The sequence below is a fragment of the Neovison vison genome, chromosome 1 (genome assembly GCF_020171115.1).
Source record: "Neovison vison isolate M4711 chromosome 1, ASM_NN_V1, whole genome shotgun sequence".
In the NCBI taxonomy this organism is placed as follows: Eukaryota; Metazoa; Chordata; class Mammalia; order Carnivora; family Mustelidae; genus Neogale; species Neogale vison.
Window position 1 is genome coordinate 149,008,424 of NC_058091.1, and position 20,266 is coordinate 149,028,689.

Here is a 20,266-nt window from a genome sequence, read left to right on the forward strand (position 1 = left end):
GCACCGCCCAGAGAGCGGGGACGAGATGGTGGTCGTGCTGGAGCACCTGCAGCCAGAGCTTGGGAAGGCAGGACAGCATGCGGTAAGCAGCGGATGGGCTCTTTTGCAGAGAAGCAGGACCTGAGACCTTGGGCCAGAGCAGGGGGCGTGAGTTCCCCAGCAGGAGAGCTGCTGAGCTGTGGTTCCATTTCTTTCCAGCCTGGCGGCTCATAGGGAAGGTCAGCCTCTCGCGCTGTCTGCTGCGAGGAACTGAACATGCTGATGCCCCCTCCGTTTCCTCTTCGCTCGTTTCTCACAGGGAAGTGTTTCTGAAAGTTTCCTCCCAAGCCCTCAGGTCCCTAACTGTCCCTACATAACTGTCCCTAGGGCCCAGACCGGGCAAAGAAGCAGAAGGTGCTTGCAGAGGAGGCGGCCCCTGTGGCAGCGGTGCGGGAGCCGCAGGTCCAGGCTGAGCGGGACGTTCCGGGGCCCGAAGAAGAGAAGGGTAAGGAACAGCGGCGTCCTCCCTCATGGGACAGGCGCGTTTCGGCGTCCCCTGCGGAGGCCCGGCTTTTGTGTTTGTCTTGAGTTGGGTTTATTGAGGCCTAATCTACACTCGGCAGAATTCACTCTGTGAGTGTTCTGGTCAGTGAGTTTTCACAAACATGACAAAACTCAGTTGTCTAATCACCACAGTCCAGATCTGGAAGATTCCCATCAGCCCAGACGCTTCCCCCCGTCCTTTCCTTGGCGCTTCTGTTCAGCTGAAACCAAAAGCTTCTCCCATACTGTCCTTCATCTCCTCTTCCTTCCTTTTACAACAGGGATGACCAGACGAGGATTGCTAGTGTCTCACCCGAGGCAGAGAACCCCAGCCAGGTGCACCATCCTCACTTTTTCTTGTCTCCTTCAAGTTACTGGAGTGTTACTACTGTCTTTTGTTTCTAAATGTCACCTAGATTTGTTTCTTCCTGTATGGTGTTTTCATTGTTGCTTAAATCCCTCTTTCTTGTTTCTGTCCCTTACATTTTTTTTTTAAGATTTTTATCTATTTGAGAGAGAAAGCACCAGAGCATGAGCGGGGTGAGGAGCAGGGGAAGCAGATCCCCGCTGAGCAGACAGCCCGATGAGGGGCTCAATTCCAGGACCTGAGATCATGACCTGAGCTGAAGGCAGATGCTTAACTGACTGAGCCCCCCAGGCGCCCCATGATGGGCATGTATTTTAAGTACGACAAGGAAATGTGGTCATAGTAGATCCTTGACACTGTCCCTTGCCCTCTGGGTCTGTTGAAAATGCTGTTTTACATTCAAAGTTCAGGTAATTTTCGGGTTTCAGAGCCGCCCCCTCCTTTTAGTTGTATATGTTCTTAGATCATCGCTGGAGAAGGCTCTCTCTTCCTTTAAGCCCTCCCACCCCTGTGGCCACTGCAGGAAGATGTGCACAAGGTGCCCCGTGCGGGACTCACGGTCTCTGGCCTCTCCTGGCGAGTCCCCCACTGTTCGCTTTGGCTCTCACGTGCTCTCCCTTTACGGTTGGTCTGCTGCCTTCACGGGGCCACACTCCTGAACTCGCACTAGCTTGTCATGGGTGCTGCCGAGGACCTCCTCTCACTCCAGCTTTGCGTCCTCATTCAGGCTCCTGGCCTTGGAAGGCCTTCTACCCCCCCACCTGTGCCTGTGTGTCTGCGCTTTGGCTTTATTCGTCAGTTGTTGCTTGTGGTCTTCCACGTACCAGACGTGTGAGCCGCTACAGCATCGAGACTCCCAGGGTCGAGCCCCACAGGAAGGCAGCTACTGCTGTCCAAAGAGACCGGGAAAGTCCGAGACCTCTTTGTGAACTTATGTTAATCTCGAGGTCTTGTAGTCCAGTGGTTTTGATCTATCGGTGAGGACGCGGAGCTCAGAGGGTTCAGATGACACAGGTAATCAGTGATGAAATGGGCTCTGTGTCTGCATTTCTTCATTTCCAGCACCTTCTTACTGGCCCGAGGGCCTTCAGTTGACCTCGGCTGACAAACCATTTTCTTTCTTTCTTTTCTTTTTTTTTTTTTCAGATTTTATTTATTTATTTGACAGAGAAAGAGAGATCACAAGTAGGCAGAGAGAGAGGAGGAAGCAGGCTCCCCACTGAAGAGAGCCCGATGCAGGGCTGGATCCCAGGACCCTGAGATCATGACCTGAGCCAAAGGCAGAGACTTAACCCACTGAGCCACCCAGGTGCCCCAAAAGCGTTTTTAAGAATGTACAGCCATTGGGGCGTCTGGTTGGCTCAGTGGGTTAAGCCTCTGACTTCAGGGTCCTGGGATCAAGTCCCGCATCGGGCTCTCTGCTCAGCAGAGAGCCTGCTTCCCCCTCTCTCTGCCTGCCTCTCTGCCTACTGGTTATCTCTCTGTCAGGTAAATTATAAATAAAATCTTAAAAAAAAAAAAAAAAGAATGTACAGCCATGCCCTTTGAGACTGTTGGCTTGCTTGCTAACTTTGTGTGCTGTGTGTATGTCATATGATCAAGTTCAAACCATTTACGATAAGCCGCCTCCTCCTATGGTCGCCGTCCTCCCCTGAGCAACCACTGCTCACAGTTTCTTGTGGGCCACTGTGTATCTGTTCTGTGCTTCCGCAGCATTTCCACTTGGCACACACAGCTTGGTTTAAATTTATTCCTCCTAAATGCGGATTCCCTTCCCTAAGCATCAAAAAACAAGTAATTGGTGGTGTATATTTCATGTTTCAGGTGAGGGGACAAAGACTGAGAATGGGAAGGTGGTTGTAGAGACAGATGCTCACGGAGGAGCGGAATCATCTGGGAAAGTGTCTGAACCTGTAGAACCTGGTCCTAAGGACCCTAACTTGGAACAGCAGCAGGTCAGGCCCACGGAGAAGACTGAGTGTAAATGCTTAGAATGTGGGGAGGGCTTCACCCAGAGCTCAGACCTGATTGGACACGAAGGGACACACACAGAAGGAAAGCTCTGTGGCTCTGAGGCTTGTCAGAGCCCCAGGCCTGTGGCACATCAGAAAGTCTGCTCAAGAGAGAAGGGTCATCAGTGTCACGAGTGTGGGAAAGCCTTTCAGAGAAGTTCACACCTTGTCAGACACCAGAAAATCCATCTTGGCGAGAAGCCTTATCAGTGCAAAGAGTGTGGAAAGGTCTTTAGCCAGAATGCAGGCCTTTTGGAACACCTCAGGATCCATACTGGAGAGAAACCTTACCTGTGCATCCACTGTGGGAAGAACTTCAGGCGCAGCTCCCACCTCAACCGACACCAGAGAATTCACAGCCAGGAAGAGCCCTGTGAGTGCAAGGAGTGTGGGAAGACCTTCAGTCAGGCCCTTTTCCTCACGCACCACCAGAGAATCCACAGCCACTCCAAAAGCCATCGCTGTAACGAGTGCGGGAAAGCCTTCAGTTTGACCTCGGACCTCATCCGCCATCACAGGATTCACACCGGAGAAAAGCCTTTTAAGTGTGCCATATGCCAGAAAGCCTTCCGACTGAACTCCCACCTGGCCCAGCACGTGAGAATCCACAATGAAGAAAAGCCCTATGAGTGTAGTGAGTGTGGCGAAGCCTTCAGGCAGAGGTCGGGGCTTTTTCAGCATCAGAGATATCACCACAAACACAGTCCGCCTTGATGGGGCATCCTGTCTGTGGGAACATCAGGGACAGTACGTTGACAAGCAAGCAGCACTTTAGGAAGAGTCACTCCAGCCGGTTCGAGCCTCTGAGAACTCCAGGGGCCAAGCCGGAGGCTCTGCCCGTTCACGTGTGCTTAGGTGCAGAGCACAATTATTTGACCCTTGATGGGACTATGGGAACAAGCGGAACAGCATTCTTCACTGCAGGACTTCTCTGAGCCTTTAACTTGGTAAACATATGATTGCACACCTCCAAGTAGTAGAGACCCTCATGATGGGTGAGGACTTTGAAGTCAGCAGTGAGTCACCCAAGTACCTATGGATTTATAGGCTTGAATGGAGCCAGAGCAGGCCGATACGTTTGCATCTGCTACAGCAACAGCTATAAAGTAAAACTAAAGATGTTTGGAAAATCCCACTCTCAAAGGGATCTTAAAGTGCAGGTTAAGGTTGGCATTTTCCCCTACTGGCTTTACTAACCACCCCTGCGGGCATCCCCCCACCTTCCCCCACCTCAGTCAGCTGAAGCATTTTAGAAAGCAAAGAAAATTTAATTCGACCACTTCTCACCCCATTCTTGTCACAATACTTCACTGATTCGAGTTAGAAATCAGGATTTTATTTCAAGTATGGAAGAGACTTAATAAGTCATTTCAACGAGTAGTGCTGAGTTAAATCAGGCAGCAGCTGTCTTGCTCGGTAACTCCAGTGCCAGGTTAGTGGCTCCTGCACAGATGCTGTTTAATAGGTGGAGAAAGAGATTAGACATTTTTCCTTAAAGATTGATAATGCAACTTTATTTTATTTTTTTTAAAGATTTTATTTATTTATTTGAGAGAGAGCATGAGTAGGGGGGAGGGAGAAGGGAAAGGCAGAAGCAGACTCTCTGCTGAGCACAGAGCCCAACACTGGGCTTGATCCTAGGACCCTGCGATTATGACCTAAACCAAAAATCAAGAGTCAGATGCTTAACGGACTGAGCCGCCCAGATGCCCCTGATAATATGATTTTTAAATGTTGCTTGTTCTGGAATTCTTTGGAAGTCAAATAATAAAGTCAGCTCAGAGGAGATCATGATTTTATACTGTGAACACCAAATGTCATGGTAATGATGACGAACATTGAGCATAGGGGAGTCCGCCCTTGAACTGTCATTGCTTGCTGATGGTCAGTAGCTGTATAGGGTATTGTGTCTGGAAAAAGTATCTCAGTCTCCTGTGGGAATGAACCCTCGGGTATTGCTGAGGCTCTGGTTCAGCTGCATGTAGTTTAGAAACAAGTGAGGAGTGACCTCACAAAAGCTTGTTTTTCTCTCAGAAAAATCCGGTGACAAGCAGTCCAGGACTGATAAAGTGGTTCCATGACACCACTAGGGACCCTGCCTCTGCTTTTCTGTTAACCTCCTAGTGCATACCACCAGTCCTGAGGTTGTCACATGATCCTTGGTGGCTGCTGAAGCTCCAGCCATCACATGCAAAATGCAGACAGAGACAGAAGGAAAAAATTCCTCGCAGTTCAGCCAGCTCTCCATGCACAGCCTCCCAGAAGTCAGTTCAGCACATACGCTGCAGACTAAAACTTGGGAAAGGGAGTCTGGAGAGTGTCTTGTGGTTTGCGGTGGGCCCAGCCAGAAACTAAGCTTCTATCACTAAGAAGAAGGGGAAACATGAAGGCTGGAACAGGCACTTTGCAGTCTTGACCCACTTCCCAACTGCATCTGGCTGTGTGCAGTCTGACCAGTTAGTGGTCAGTCTGCGCACAGTCTGACTGTGTGACTGCACCAGTCTGCCGCCGTTAATGCCATTTCCGGGAGGAGGACCAAATATGTGGGAGAAGCAGGGCAACTTTTTGAGGCAACTTTGAAGAATCCATGGAAACAGTAATGTTCGATTCTATAGGAAGTCGTGAAGCTGTCCTTCATTCTGCCTTGATGGGTAAAGTTAAGTGGGTATCAGGGATTTTCTCCCCAAGTGTTTTGACAGCTGTGCTGAGGTCGGTACCTAAGCACTCAGCTCTGTATCATAGTTCAAATCTGTTTGATTCTGTTCCTTTTAAGAAGGGAACAAAGAATAAAGAACAAAGAATGTCTTTATTATTCTCATGAAAAAGCAATGATGGTGATAAGAGTTAAAGTATGACAGTGAGACACTCTTTTTTAAAGATTTTATTTACTTATTTGAGAGACAGTGAGAGAGAGAGAGCGTAAGAGGGGAGAAGTTCAGAGGGAGAAGCAGACTTCCTGTGGAGCAGGGAGCCCCATGTGGGACTTGATCCTGGGACCCCGGGATCATGATCTGAGCCGAAGGCAGTTGCTTAACCAACTGAACCACCCAGGCTCCCGAGAGTGATATATTCTTAAATATCTGAAAAATTTAGCTTTCTTTATGATGATTCTGAGGTACATGCATTATAAGTGTTCTAAATTCATGGACACCTTAACCAACCTAATCCCTCACACGGTCCCAAAGTCAGTGGTGTTCTCATCAGTACCCTGGGGGCGTACCCCTAGCCACTTGAACAGAAGTATTGGAAACAGGTATATTTTATTTTTAAATTTTTTTGAATGTGAGCATGGGGACGGGGAGGGGAAGGAGGAGTGGGGGCAAGAGAATCTCAAGTAGGCTCCATACCCAAGACCCGAAGATCATGAGCTGAGCTGAAATCAAGAGCAGGTGACCCTGGATATGGGTATATTTTAATAACATGCTTTTCTTCTCTATTCTTGAAGGTTATAGGAACATTTAGCAAAGGGCAAAATGTTATAGCAGATCTTGATGAAGGTTTTGCTTGTGATGCAACCCGTGTTAGATGCTCTAGAAGGAAAGCCGAAAGTCTGTTGAGAGGGCAGCAACTCGGGAGGGGTGAGCTGTGTCACAAGGTATCCTACTGATCAGCTTTTCTGTTGGGATATCCTGTAATGTTCAGAAAAGATGGTCCTTGTGTGTCTTCATTTCCTGCTCACTTTCTGCTTAAAAAACATAAAGTTATTAGTAAGCGTGCCATTATAATATAGTATGGAAAAACAGGAAAATAAAGCACCCTAAATTTTCACCTGTCAGAAATAATCACTGTTTAATGCGTGTGCACACACACACACACAATCTCTCTCTCAAATGGTGATTAGTACTGATAATTTTTAATATAATGGTCCATGTTTTATCTTCATAAATTCTTAATAAATTAACTCTTGTTTATGATAGAAATTCATATATTTTGTAAAAATCTTGAAAAATGTAAAGAAAGCAAATCATTCTGCTTCATGGTCCAGATAGAATTCCTTAATAATGTATTTTGAGATACTGATCTTTTTTATGCATAAAAACACTTTACTATTCTGCTGGATTTCATGAACAGTTTTGACTTGTAAAAGAGAAGGACAGTCCATTTGCCTACCTGCTCAGTCCATTCTAGACCAGTTCTGCCATGATCTGGGTGGGCAGTGGCCATGTGACCCTTCTCTGACCACTGAGGATTGGACTCGGGTGAGGAACCCCTAAGCCGAGCTTGGTCATTCAGATACCCCTAAAGGTTGATACTGGGTCACAGACTCTGGTTGGTCTCTGTTAAACATTTGAACAAGAAACTGATCTAGAGCTGGAACCATTTTTGTGGTCACATAAAAGCCAAACGGAAACAAAGCAGCCCAGTGAGAAGTAATGAAGGCAGCGAGTCCTGAAGCTGGAACCCATGAAGGTCCAGAGACACTCAGGAGAAGCGACTCTGGCCCTCATCTCCTGAGGTCGGCCACACTCCCAGCTGGTCCCGGGAGTCCAAGGAATACCCTTGTTTGCTTCTGCTAAAGATTTCTTTTAAGTCCATCTGATTGGGTTTCTGAACCTTGCTAACAATTAAAAAAAAAAAAGTCCCTGATCAAGCTGATCAAGACACTCAGATAAATAAAAGTTTTCATGGAAGATCATTTAATTAAAACATTTTTTTAAAGATTTTATTGATCAGAGCGAGCACGGAATAGAGTACAAGCAGCGGGAGGGGGAGAAGCAGATTGCCAGCTGAGCAGGGAGCAGATGTAGAACTCGATCTCAGGACCCTGAGATGACCTGGGCCGAAGACAGCTGCTTAACTGACTGAGTCACCCAGGCGTCCCAAAGATGATTCTATGGTATATTTTCCCATTGTTAGTCGTTTATAGTTCATCACCACAAACATTCCAGTGAACATCCTCGGACATAAGAGCTTTGCTCACTTTGTAGAACTCTTTTCCTTCACTCATTTCCTAAATGAAAGGGACTATGGGGTAGGCACATTTTCTAAGGCTTTGGGTTCATTTGCCAAAATGCCCTCCAGAAAGGTTATACTAATCCATGCCTTCTGTTAGCAGTCTGTGAAGATGCCCGTTTTTCCATACCCATATCAAACATGGAAATTATTCTTTTGCAAATTTGACAATCTGGTGCGTATGAGATAAGTCCTTTTTTAAAGCAGTTTTAAAATAATACTTCTGGGGTTCCTAGGTGGCTCAGTAAGTTAAGTGTCCGCCTTTGGCTCAGGTCATGCTCCCAGGGTCCTGGGATTGAGCTCCATGTCTGGTGCTCTGCTCAGCAGGGAGTCTGTCCCTCTCCTTCTGCTCCCTTCTCTGCTCCTGCTCTCTTTCTCTATCTCTCAAATAAGTGGGATCTTGAAAAAATAAATAAAAGAATACTTTTGCTATCAAAGTTTAACATCTACTTGCATGTGAATTGGTCATTTATAATTCTAATTTTGTGAACAGCCATGCTCACATTTTTCTGGATTTTTTCAATTAGATTTTTCTTTTACTTTTAAACAGCAGTACCTTTAAAAATTAATAAGGGAGCTGTATGTAAAATTTTAAATGCACATGCTCTTTGACATATCAATTCCAGTATGTAGTATTTAAGCTGGAATTATAAAAATACATGAAGATATTAAATGTTCTCTGCAGCGTTACTTTATGCACATTTACACAGACACATAAATATGTACTATACAACAATGGGGACAGTTAGGTAAATTGGGGTGCATCCATACAATGGAAACTATTAAAAAATAAGCTGATATGGAAAGATCCAAACTATCTTAACGGAAAAGGCTAAGGAGCAAATTCATGTGAACCCGTAAGTGTTTAAAAATAAATAGCTTACATATTCACTAAACAAATGTTTATTAAATGCTACTATGTGACTGGTAGTGTCCTGGGAAAACACACACAGAGTACCATTAACCATTAACCAATAACCATTAACAATGGTTAGCTTTGGGGATGGGGTACTTTTCATTTTATAGTTTCTGTGCAATTTTAATTTTTATTGGGCATGTATAATCCGCATATTTAAATTTTAAGAATTTGTGCTGCTTGCTAGGTTGTAATTGTTCACTCATCTAACCAGCAACCTGAGAGTATCCTAAAAAGAGAGACTCGGGTTTGCCTTTGCCATCTTGTAGGGGTTTTGTTCTTGTTGTTTTTACATTAATTTGACAGAGAAAGAGCACAAGCAGGGGGAGCGGCAGAGGGAGACGCAGACACCCCGCTGAGTAGGGAGCCGGATGCGGGGCGCGATCTGAGGACTCTGGGTTCATGACCTGAGCCAAAGGCAGACGGTCAACCGACTGAGCCTCCCAGGCGCCCCCCATCTTGTTTTTAACTGAAACGGTTTACAGAGCTGAGGGGCCGCCCGAGTCCTCCGGACGCGCGTGCGCGGGGAGGCGGCGGGGGTCCTCCGGGCGCACTAGAGAGAAGGGCGGCCGCAGTCCTAGAGAGGCCGGGACCGCGATGCTAGAAAAGCCGCTACTCGGCGGCGCGAGCGGCGGAAGGAGACGCTTTGGGACCTTAGCGCTCAGCCGCCGGGAGCCGGTGGCGGGGCGCCGCGCCTTTGCTGGACGTGTTCCCTGAGCTTCGGGCCCGCTGACCAGCAGTCGGACCCGCAGGCATTGCGCGCCCGCCTGGTGCATCGGGGTGCTCCGGGCGCCGCAGGTGCCCCGCCAGCCGCCTCCGACCGCCGAGCTGCCCGGACGCCAGGTGAGAGCCGGCCTCGGGGGCTTGTGGGCGGAACCTCGGACTTCGTCCCGGGGCGGGGGGCGGGAGCCGGCCTCGGGGGCTTGTGGACGGAACCTCGGACCTCGGGCGGGGGGCGGGGAGCGGGTTCGGGGGCTTGTGGGCGGAACCTCGGACCTCGGGCGGGGGGCGGGAGGCGGGTTCGGGGGCTTGTGGGCGGAACCTCGGGCGGGGGGCGGGGGGCGGAGGGTGGGAGCCGGCCTCGGGGGCTTGTGGACGGAACCTCGGACCTCGGGCGGGGGGGGGGGGGCGGGTGCGGGGGCTTGGGGGCGGAACCTCGGACCTCGGGCGGGGGGCGGGAGGCGGGTTCGGGGGCTTGTGGGCGGAACCTCGGACCTCGGGCGGGGGGCGGGCTCGGGGGCTTGTGGGCGGAACCTCGGACCTCGGGCGGGGGGCGGGAGCCGCGCTCGCTGGGGCTGTGTGGACCGAGCCTCTGTTGTCGTGTGACACAAGCAGTGCTCGCCGGGGCTGTGTGGACGGGGCCTCTGACCTCGGGGGGCGGGAAGGGTGCAGGAGCCGGGCTCGCAAGGGCTGTGTGGGCAAAGCCTCTGTCGTTCAGGGTTCGGGAGCCGATCTCGCTGGGGCTTGTGGACGGGGCCTCTGACTGCGGAAGGTGGAAGCCAGGCCCCCTTGGTCTGTGTGGATGGAGCCTCTGACTTTGTGGGGCGGGAGTCAGGCTCGCCAGAACTGTATGGATAGGGCCTCTGTCGTCGGGTGACGGATGCCAGCGACGCTGGGGCTGTATGGACAGAAGCTCTGACCTCTGGGGGCCGGGGCGGGCTCGCTGGAGCTGTGTGCATGGAGCCTCTGTCGTTGGGTAATGGGAGCTGGGCTCCTGGCCCTTGTGGATGGTACCTCGGACCTTGGTGGGCAGGAGCCAGGCTTGCTGGGGGCTGTGTGCACTGGGCGTCTAACCTCGGAGGGCTGGAGCTGGGCTCGGTGTGTGGGGGTTGTGGATGGGGTCTTCGAGCTCCGGGGAGTCAGGAGCCAGGCTCTCTGGGCCTGTGTGGATGGAGCCTCTGACCTGGGAAAGCAGGAGCTGGGCTTCCTGGGGCTGTGTGGACAGAACCACTGACCTTGATGGGGGGAGGGCAGGAGCCGGGCTCGCTGTGGCTGTGTGGATAGGGCTCTGTCGTCAGGTGACGGGAACCCGGCCCGCTGGGGGTTGTGGACGGGAGGGGACCTCTGACCTGGTGGGGCAGTGGGAGCCAGGCTTGCTAGGGCTGTGTGGACGTGGTCTCTGACTTCAGAAGGTGGGAGCCACTCACTGGGGCTGTGTGGACAGGGCCTCTGACTTTGGGGGCCGGGGCTAGGCTCCCTGGGGCTGTGTGGATGGGACGTCTGACCTCGGTGGGCAGGAACTGAGCTCGCTTGGCTGTTCGGATGGGGCTTCTGACCTCTGGGCAGGAGCTGGGTTTACTGGGTTGTGTGGGGAGCTGGGCTTCCTGGGCTGTGTGGATGGGGCATCTGACCTCGGAAGGTGGGAGCCTGGCTCCCCGGGGCAGTGTGAACGGGACCTCTGACCTTGGATGGTGGGAGCTGCACTGGCTGGGGCTGTGTGGACCGGGTTTCTGTCGTCCGGTGACAGGAGCCGGGCTTCCTGGGGCTGTGTGGACAGAACCTCTGACATCCAGGGGTGGGGGCGGGGCTCACTGGATCTGTGTGGACAGCGCCTATGACCTCTGTGGGCAGGAGCCAGGCTTGCTGGGTCTGTGTAGACAGGGCCTCTGACTTGGGAAGGTGGGAGCCGCACTCACTGTGGCTGTGGTGACGGAATCTTTGACCTCCGGGGCGGGGTGGGAGGAGTGGGAGTCTTACTCGCAGGGGCTGTATGGATGGGACCTCTGACCTGGGAACACAAGAACCGGCCTCTGGGGCTGTGTGGACCCAGCCTCTGACTTCAGGGGGGTGGGACCCGGACTCCCTGGGGCCTCTGACCTCAGAGACTGGAGTCATGCTTGCTATGGCTGTGTGGACAGGGTGACTGAGCTTGGAAGGTGGGAACTGGGCTCCCTGGGGGTGTGTGGACAGGACCTCTGACCTCGGTGGGCCGGAGCCGGGCTCACTGGGGTTGTGTGGATGGGGCTCTGACCTTGGAAGGTGGGAGTGGGGCTGCCTGTGGCTGTGTGGACAGAGCCTCTGATCTCGGCGGGGCAGGAGGGGCGGGAACCAGGCTTGCTGGGGATGTGTGGATGGGGCCTTTGTCTTTGCTTGACAGGAGACAGGCTCGCTGAGGATGTGTGGATGAGACCTCTGACATCGTTCGGCGGGAACCAGGCTCCCTGGGTCCGTGTGAACGGGGACTCTGTTGTCAAGGGACGGAAACTGGGCTTAATAGGGCTTGTGGATGGGGCCTCTGACCTTGGGGAGCCGGGCTCGCGGAGGCTGTGTGTACATGGCTCTGACCTCGGTGGGTGGGAGCCAGATTTGCTGAGGCTGTGTGGATGGGGCTTTTGACCTCGGTGGGTGGGAGCCTGGCCCGCTGGGGCTGTGTGGACGGCACCTGTGACCTGCGGGAGTAGGGGTTCGGGATCGCTGGAGCTGTTTGGACAGGGCCTCTGGCCTCCGTGGGCCATAGCCGGGCTTGCTGAGACTGTGTGGACAGGCCTCTGATCTTGAAGGGTGGGAGCTGGGATCGGTGGGGGCGAGTGGATGGGGCCTCTGACCTCGGGGTTGCGGGGAGGCAGGAGCCAGGCTCGCTAGGGCTGTATGGACTGGGCCTCTGTTGTCAAGGGACAGGAGCTGGGCTCACTGGGGCATGTATACGGCGCCTCTGACCTCAGGTGGGGTCGGGGGAGCTGGGCTCGCTGGTGCTGTGTGGACACGCCTCTGACCTGGGTGAGTGGAGGCTGGGCTTGCTGGGGTCCTGGGGACAGAACCTGTCGGTGGCAAACGAGAGCCAGGCTTGCTGGGGTTTGTGGATGGGGCCTCTGACCTCGACGGGGCAGTGGGAGCCAGGCTCCCTGGGACTGTATGGACAGGGACTCTGACCTCAGAAGGTGGGAGCCCACTGCCTGGGGCTTTTGGACAGAGCATCTGACCTTGGGGGGGGCGGGGGAGCCAGGCTCGCTGTGGCTGTGTGGATGGGGCCTCATAGAATGACAGGAGCCGGCCTTGCTGGGATTTGCAGATGGGACCTATGACCTGGGAAGGCCTGAGCTGGGCTCCCTGGGTCTGTGTGGATAGGGCCTCTGACCGCGGGGGCGGGAGTTGTGCTTGCTGCGGCTGTATGGATGGGGGCTCTGACCTCTGTGGTTGGGTGCTGCGGTCGCTGGGGCTGTGTGGACAGAGCCTCTGACCTGGGGGTGGGGGGCGGGCAGGAGCAGGACTCGCTGGGGTTTTATGCACAGCCTCTGTCATCGGGGGTCGGCAGTCAGGCTCCCTGGGGCTCGTGGAGGGCGCCTCGGACCTCGGCAGGGCAGCGGGAGCTGGGGTCGCTGGGGCTGTGTGGATGGGGCCTCTGACCTTGGGGGGCTGGGGCAGGGGGTCAGGAGCTGGGCTCGCTAGGGCTATGTGGACGGGGCCTCTGTCTTTGAGGGACAGGAGCTGGGCTCGCTGGGGCTTGTGTATGCAGCGTCTGACCTTGGGTGGGGTGGGGGAGCCGGGCTCTCTGGGGCTCTGTGGATGTGGCTCTGACCCCAGTGGGCAGGAGCCGGGCTTGCTCTGACTGTGGACAGGGCCTCTGACCTCAGCAGGAGCTGCGTTCGCTGGGCCTGTGTGGATGGAGCCTCTGACTTTGGGGGCCAGAGGGCTGGGAGTTAGGCTCGCTAGGGCTCTGTAGACGGGGCCTCTGTCGTCAGGTGAGGGAGCCGGGCTCGCTGGGGCTGTCTGGATGGAACCTCTGAGCTCCAGGAGTGGGCGCCTTGCTCGCTGGAGCTGTGTGGACGGGGCGTCTGACCTCGGAAGGCTGGAGTTGGGTTCCCTGGGACTGTATGGATGGGGCCTCTGACCTCGGGGTTGGTGGGGGCAGAAGGGGCAGGAGCAGGGCTCCCTATGGCTGTGTCAAAGGGCTTTGTCATCGAGGGACGGGCTCTGGGTTTGCTGGGGCTTGTTGATGGGGCCTCTGACCTTGGGGGTGGGAGCAAGGCTCCCTGGGGCTGTGTGGATAGGGTTTCTCACCTCGGAAGGCAGGAGCCAGGCTCCTTGGGGCTGTCCAGACTCAGCCTTTAGGGACAGGCCGGGAGCTGGGCTCCCTGGGATTGTGTGGACAGGACCTCTGACCTTGGGGGATGGAACGGGCGGGAGCCAGGTTTGCTGGGGTTGTGGACAGGGCCTCTGACCTCGGTGGGGTGGGATTCAGGCTTGCTGGGGTTGTGTGGACAGGGCCTCAGTCATCAAGGCGTGGGAGCCGGGCTCACTGTGGCTTGTGGACGTGGGTGTGATCCCGGTGGGCGGGAGCTGGTCTTGCCAGGGCTGTGTGCTCAGGGCCTCTGACCGCGGGGTGGCAGGAGCCGGGCTCCCTGGGGCTGTGTGGACAGAGCCTCTGACCTCAGGGGATGGTGGGGTGGACGGGAGCCCGGCTCGCCATTTTGTGTGGCTGGGGCCTCTGTTATTGAGGGATGGGAGCCGGGCTCTCTGGGGCTCGTGGACGGGGCCTCTGACCTCGGTGGGCAGGAGCCGGACTCACTGGGGCTGTGTGAATGGAGCCTCTGACTTCTTGGGCTGGGGGCCAGGCTCGCTGTGGTTGTGTGGACGGGGCCTTTGACTTGGGGTGGGGGGAGCCAGGCTCGCAAGGGCTGTTGGAAGGAGCCTCTGTCCTTGTATGGGTGGGGTGGGGGGAGCCGGTGAGGGACTGGATTTGGATGGCGGGTTGGCTGGCTCTTCTGGGAATATCCTGGACAGAGATCCAGGATCTCCTTGAGGAGAGAATATCCTTGAGGACAGATAGGTGGTGTAGGCGGGCATTTGCACTGGTGCTGGGGAAATGTGCCCTCCTGTGAGGGTAGTCCTGGCCGTGAGGGACAAAGTGGGTGGGAAAAAGTCGAGGTCAGCATGGCAGTGATGTGAGGAGTCTGCAAAGGGGGTAGGGACTGTGTCTTTTATTTTGGGGTTTCTAGGGAATAGGGACTGTCTTTTAATTTGGGGTTAGCATTGTGCCTGTAAAATAATGTGCTTGGTAGTTTGCTGAATGACAAACCAGTAACAAAACAAAATACGGAAGGTCAGATCCTGGGGTGTTTGAATCCAGTCCACAGAGGAAGTTGAAACCCTGTTTTTGGTGGGGGAGTGGTGTTGAACGTGGTCAGAGTGGTGCTTTAGGAAATACTAATGCAGTGACAGTAGAGTGGGCTGTGGGGCAGGGATCCCACACAGAACGTTATTGTAGTCGTGAATGTCAGAGGTAATGGGGAATACAAGGGAGGGAACGGCTGTAGAGGTGTTCTGGAGGATTCCCTGGACTCAGAATGCTGATGGGAAGGGGCAGGTTTGAAACCTGCGCGCATCGGGGATGGTGGTGATGCCAGTGGGAGTGGGGAGAACACTGAGTGCAGCTGTGACGGACCCCGATTGCAGCTTGGGATGTGCCGAGGTTATGACCCAGGAGGATCTGGAAGGCGTCCTACTGGCATTTTATGATGTGCGTCAGGAACGTAAAGGTGAGTTGGAGTCAGCCAGAGACTTGTGTATTCTTGGAATAGAGATGTGCTGAAATTGGATTAATGAGATCATAAAAGGAGAGAGAAAAAAACCTTGAAGCATGTGTTTCAATTTCCTATTCTTGGGTTAAAAAATTAGTTGAAACCCCAAACAATGTCTTAAAACGTCCTCAATTTATTATTTTTCATCATTCTGTGGGCGGACTGGCCATTTGTATTGGTGGGGTTACCTGTGTTGTGATCAGCTGGGAGCTGGGCACTGCTGGACTTCAGCTGGGGCCTCTGGGGTCCCGTCCACGGCCAGTCCGGGCTTTCCCAGAGCGCAGCAGGCCCGCTGCGGTGTGCCAAGGGCTGCGACGTGCTTCCTCTTGCAAAGCCATTTTTGCGATGTTCTCCTGGCCAAAGCGAGTCCTAGGTCAGCACAGACTCAAGGGAAGAAGAAACAGACTCCACCTCCTGAGGAAAGGAGTGACAAAACTTCATCCTAAGAAATTCTAGGGGACAGGAGACTTGGGAAACAGTCTGTCTCCCCTGCATTTGAGGTGGGCTCTCTGTGGGAAGCACACAGACGAGTAGGTTTGGCTCTGCCGTGGATACAGTTCTCTCCTCTCTCCAGCTGAGGCAGAGGCTGCTGGAGCATCCTTCCTGCCTCCCATCTTTTACGTCCCTTACCTGCTGGCTCAGCCCCCTTAGGGTTCAAGATAGATTTCTGATGGTCACTGGCATCACAGGCAAGCACGCTCTGTTTCTGAGCATGACTTAAATGGTGGGGACAAAAATACATGTTTCTGGAGTTCTGAAAGCTCTTATTAATGCATTATTGATCCATTCTTACATCTTGGATGTGGAAGAACATTTTTAAAGTGTAGATCTGGGCTAAGTGAACCTTTTCCTTTAAGCTCAGCATGGATGAAGCTTTGCCAGGCCTCACACCTGAAAATGGAGACAGCCTTGTGAAAGTGGAGGAGCAGGACCCCCCCTGGGAGCAGACATGGGGCTCGAGGGAGAGCAGCCGCCACGCTCAGGAGCTCTGCCGCCTGCGCTTCCGGCAGTTCTGCTACCCCGAGGCCCAGGGGCCCCGCGAGGCGCTGAGCCGGCTGCGGGAGCTCTGCCGACGCTGGCTGCAGCCCGAGACGCACAGCAAGGAGCAGATCGTGGAGCTGCTGGTGCTGGAGCAGTTCCTGACCATCCTGCCCGAGGAGCTGCAGGCCCGGGTGCGGGAGCAGCAGCCGGAGAGCGGGGACGAGGCGGTGGCCGCGCTGGAGGACCTGGAGAAAGACACGGGAGACCCAGGACAGCAGGTTGGTGAATACCTGACTGTTAGTTTTGAACTTTTTAATTCTTCTTTGAAGATTTTATTTATTTGTCATATTGAGCACAAGCAGGGGGAGCAGGAGGCAGAGGGAGCAGCAGACTCCCTGAGCAGGGAGCCTGATGTGGCACTTGATCCCAGGACCCCGGCGATCAGGACCTGGGCCGAAGGCAGATGTTTGACTGACTGAGCCTCTCAGGCATCTCTTACTACTTTTAAATAATTTATAACTGACAGAAGTATCTGGAAAGGTAGCTCAGAGAACTCCTGTATCCTCTTCACCCAGATTCACCAGTGAACGCTGGATCCTGATGTGCCCCCTTGCGTGCGGGAGCTGCCCCCATCCTCTCCGCGCCTGCGCGGTATGTGGGTCACCCACACACTCACACTGTGTTTTCTTCAACCAGCGGGGTTCTCGGGGACACCTTACTTGTTTATGTAGGAACACTTAAGTGTTCAATACGGGTTTCCGAAGCACGAGCACACTCTTTTTTGTGTAACCAGAACACAAAAATCAAGTTTTAGAAAATTGAAATTGTTACGTACTATGATATACAGAGGAGTCTTTGTTCACTTTTTGCCGTATCCTCCCAGGAGTGGTTTTTGGCCAGTGTCATCCCGCTCCCAGGATACAGTCCGGCCTCACACGCTGCATTTGATCGCTTTCCTTTAGTTTCCTTGAACCTGGAATAGCGGCCTGGTCTTCCTTTGTCATGATACTGGTATTTTTGAAGAGGACAAACCGGTTACGTTATAGAACACTCACAAATCTGGGTTTGTCGTCTTTTCTCACAATGGAATCCCACTTGTGCATTTAGGCCAGAACCCCCAGAAGCTCCGTGTTCTCGGCGCATCCCGTCAGGAGGCACACGGTGCTGGGTTGTCCCATTATGAGGCTAAGGGGGGTCTGTCAGATGTCTGCAGTGTAAAGTGACCATCTCCCCCTTATAATTCGTAAGTAACCCTCGGGAGAGGTTTGGGATCAGGCACATACCCTGTTCCTCATTAAAGTCCCACCCAGTAGCGTCAGCACCCACCCGCGTTTGTTCTCCTGCCTTCCTGGGCGGCGACTCTGGGTGGGCCTTGCCTCTGCTCTGCCACCACAAGCTCCGCGTGTGGAACAAGGTCCGAGTCCTGGTGCATGTGCAGTCTTTGTCTACCGCGCGGATGACTGTCCTGTGTTGCTCTTCTGTCTCACTCGCTGCCACTTTAGAAGAGGACAGCGGCTCATCTGGCCCTCTGCAAGATGTCCCTAAGTGCTGTGCAGTCTGCTTCCCACCCGGATGCCTTTTCAAGGTGAACCTTTTGTCCTCAGGCTTGTGTCTGTGGGACAGGACATGTACCCACCGGTGTCAGAGTATCAAGGGGCCTCTTTGGAGAGTCAGAGCCTCCAGCTCCTGCCCAGGGTAACCGGCTTGAAGTGCGAACCTCCAGAGCTATGCCAGAAGAACCCCCAATAAGTGATAATCTGTGAATATTGGTATTTTGACAGTAAGTGTAGAGTAAACGGTTCACGTAATAATGTCATCAGAGGGAGAGGAGAATGTATCGGGCTCACATTGCTTGTGGTGTTTACCCACAGCATACAGCATAAATAGGCCTTGATATTTCCCTACTTACATGGCTAACGGTTCTTTTTCTTTTCTTTTTTTTTTTTTTAAGATTTTACTTATTTATTTGACAAGAGACACAGTGAGAGAGGGAACACAAGGAGGGGGAGTGGGAGAGGGAAAGCAGACCCCCTGCTGAGCAGGGAGCCTGATGTGGGGCTCGATCCCAGGACGCTGGGATCACAAACTGAGCCAAAGGCAGATGCTTAATGACGGAGCCACCCAGGTGCCCCATGGTTGATGGTTCTGTATTATTTCCTCAGCTATGAAAAGCCAGCATTACAATAAAGCCCCAGAATGGTTTACGTGAAGTTGAGAGATGGTAGGGAGCCCCACAGTGGGCAGACATTACCACTTACTTAAGAGAACATTCATCTGCTGGAAGCAGTTTCATTTTCACTGGAGATAGGAGCAGGGGAAAGAATGGAGGTGGGCAGTTGTCAGAATGGTGAGGATGATTGACCAAAAGATAACAGCGGTCATAGGATGGGAGATTCTTTCATGTAAGTGAATTTTTTTTTTCTCAATGATTTATTTTTTTAATTTAATTTTTTCAGTGTTCTGAGATTCATTATGCACCTCACCCAGTGCTCCATGCAATCCGTGCCCTCCTTAACACCCACCACCAGGCTTACCCAACCTCCCACCCCCCACCCCTCCAACACCCTTAACGTTTGTATCTTAGAGTCCACAGTCCCTCATAGTTCATATCCCCCTCCGACTTCCCCCAACTCACTTCTCTTCTCCTTCTCCCAGTGTCCTCCTTGTTATTCTTTACGCTCCACAAGTAAGTGAAACCATATGATAATTGACTCTCTGCTTGACTTATTTCACTCAGCATAATCTCTTCCAGTCCTGTCCATGTTGATGCAAAAGTTGGGGATTCATCCTTTCTGATGGAGGCATAATACTCCATAGTGTATATGGACTATATCTTGATCGATTTGTCTGTTGAAGGGCATCTTGGCTCTTTCCACAGTTTGGCGACTGTGGCCATTGGTGTTATGAACATTGGGGTACATATGGCCCTTCTTTTCAGTACATCTGTATCTTTGGGGTAAATACCCAGTAGTGCAATTGCAGGGTCATAGGGAAGTTCTGTTATTAATTTCTTGAGGAATCTCCACACTGTTTTTCCAAAGTGGCTGCATCAACTTACATTCCAACCAATAGTGTAAGAGGGTTGCCCTTTCCCCACATCTTCTCCAACACACGTGGTTTCCTGTCTTGTTGATTTTGGCCATTCTGACTGGTGTAGGGTGGTATCTCAGTGTGGTTTTGATTTGAATCTCCCTGAGGGCTAATGATGATGAACATTTTTTCATGTGTCTGTTAGCCATTTGTATGTCTTCATTGGAGAAGTGACTGTTCATGTCTTCAGCCCATTTTTTGACGTTACCTATTTTGTGTTGAGTTTGAGGAGTTCTTTATAGATCCTGGATATCGGCCTTTTGTCTGTAGTGTCATTTGTAAATATCTTCACCCATTCCATGGGCTGCTCTTTGTTTTGTTGACTGTTTCCTTTGCCTTTGGAGACATATCTTGAAAGAAGTTGCTGTGGCCGATGTCAAAGAGGTTATTGCCTATGTTCTCCTCTAGGATTTTGATAGATTCCTGCCTCACATAGAGGTCTTTTATCCATTTCAAGTTTATCTTTGTGTATGGTGTGAGAGAATGGTCGAGTTTCATTCTTCTGTACCTAGCTGTCCAATTTCCTAGCACCATTTATTGAAGAGACAGTCTCAGGTACATGAATTCTTCTTTTTTTTTCAATTTATTTATTTTCAGAAAAACAGTATTCATTATTTTTTTACCACACCCAGTGCTCCATGCAATCCGTGAGGTACGTGAATTCTTAAAAGCTGCCCAAAATGGCTCACAGAGCCAGAAGCCAGCGGTCATCTGGGCAGAGTGATGATCTGCTGTGGTTTCCTGCATCCCTGCAGGTAGGCACCACTGCTGTGGTGTGTGTGATCGGGATGAGAATGCTCTTTGGCCCCTCAGGAAGCAAGCCTTGTCATTTTCAAGTGCTTTTTAAAAAGTATATATCATTTTAGCTCCTCGGTATTCTAGAGACACTAGCTAAAGGCCTACCAGT

The 20,266-nt window shown here is 52.4% G+C and overlaps 2 protein-coding genes across 6 annotated transcripts in view; both read left to right on the plus strand.

The window, feature by feature from the left end:
* PGBD1 (piggyBac transposable element derived 1) overlaps window positions 1-20,266 on the plus strand; it is a 35,065-nt gene continuing 14,799 nt past the window's right edge. Inside the window, exons 1-3 of one of the 5 annotated variants that reach the window (XM_044261175.1) lie at window positions 1-82; window positions 367-484; window positions 16,146-16,547. In XM_044261175.1, the coding sequence (XP_044117110.1) occupies window positions 78-82; window positions 367-484; window positions 16,146-16,547 (525 nt within the window). In that variant the 5' untranslated portion in view covers window positions 1-77. Of the gene's footprint in view, window positions 83-366; window positions 485-9,402; window positions 9,614-13,421; window positions 15,247-16,145; window positions 16,548-20,266 lie in introns of those variants that run through there. The other 4 variants (XM_044261191.1, XM_044261199.1, XM_044261183.1 and 1 more) reach the window with 4 other exon arrangements.
* ZSCAN26 (zinc finger and SCAN domain containing 26) lies at window positions 2,393-4,455 on the plus strand. Its single transcript, XM_044261267.1, has one exon. The coding sequence runs from the start codon at window positions 2,650-2,652 to the stop codon at window positions 3,613-3,615; it is 966 nt and encodes a 321-aa protein (XP_044117202.1). The 5' UTR covers window positions 2,393-2,649; the 3' UTR covers window positions 3,616-4,455.

Excerpts from the sequence above, each read along its gene's own strand:
- ZSCAN26 (XM_044261267.1), top strand. The coding sequence starts at position 2,650 with ATGCGGATTCCCTTCCCTAAGCATCAAAAAACAAGTAATTGGTGGTGT.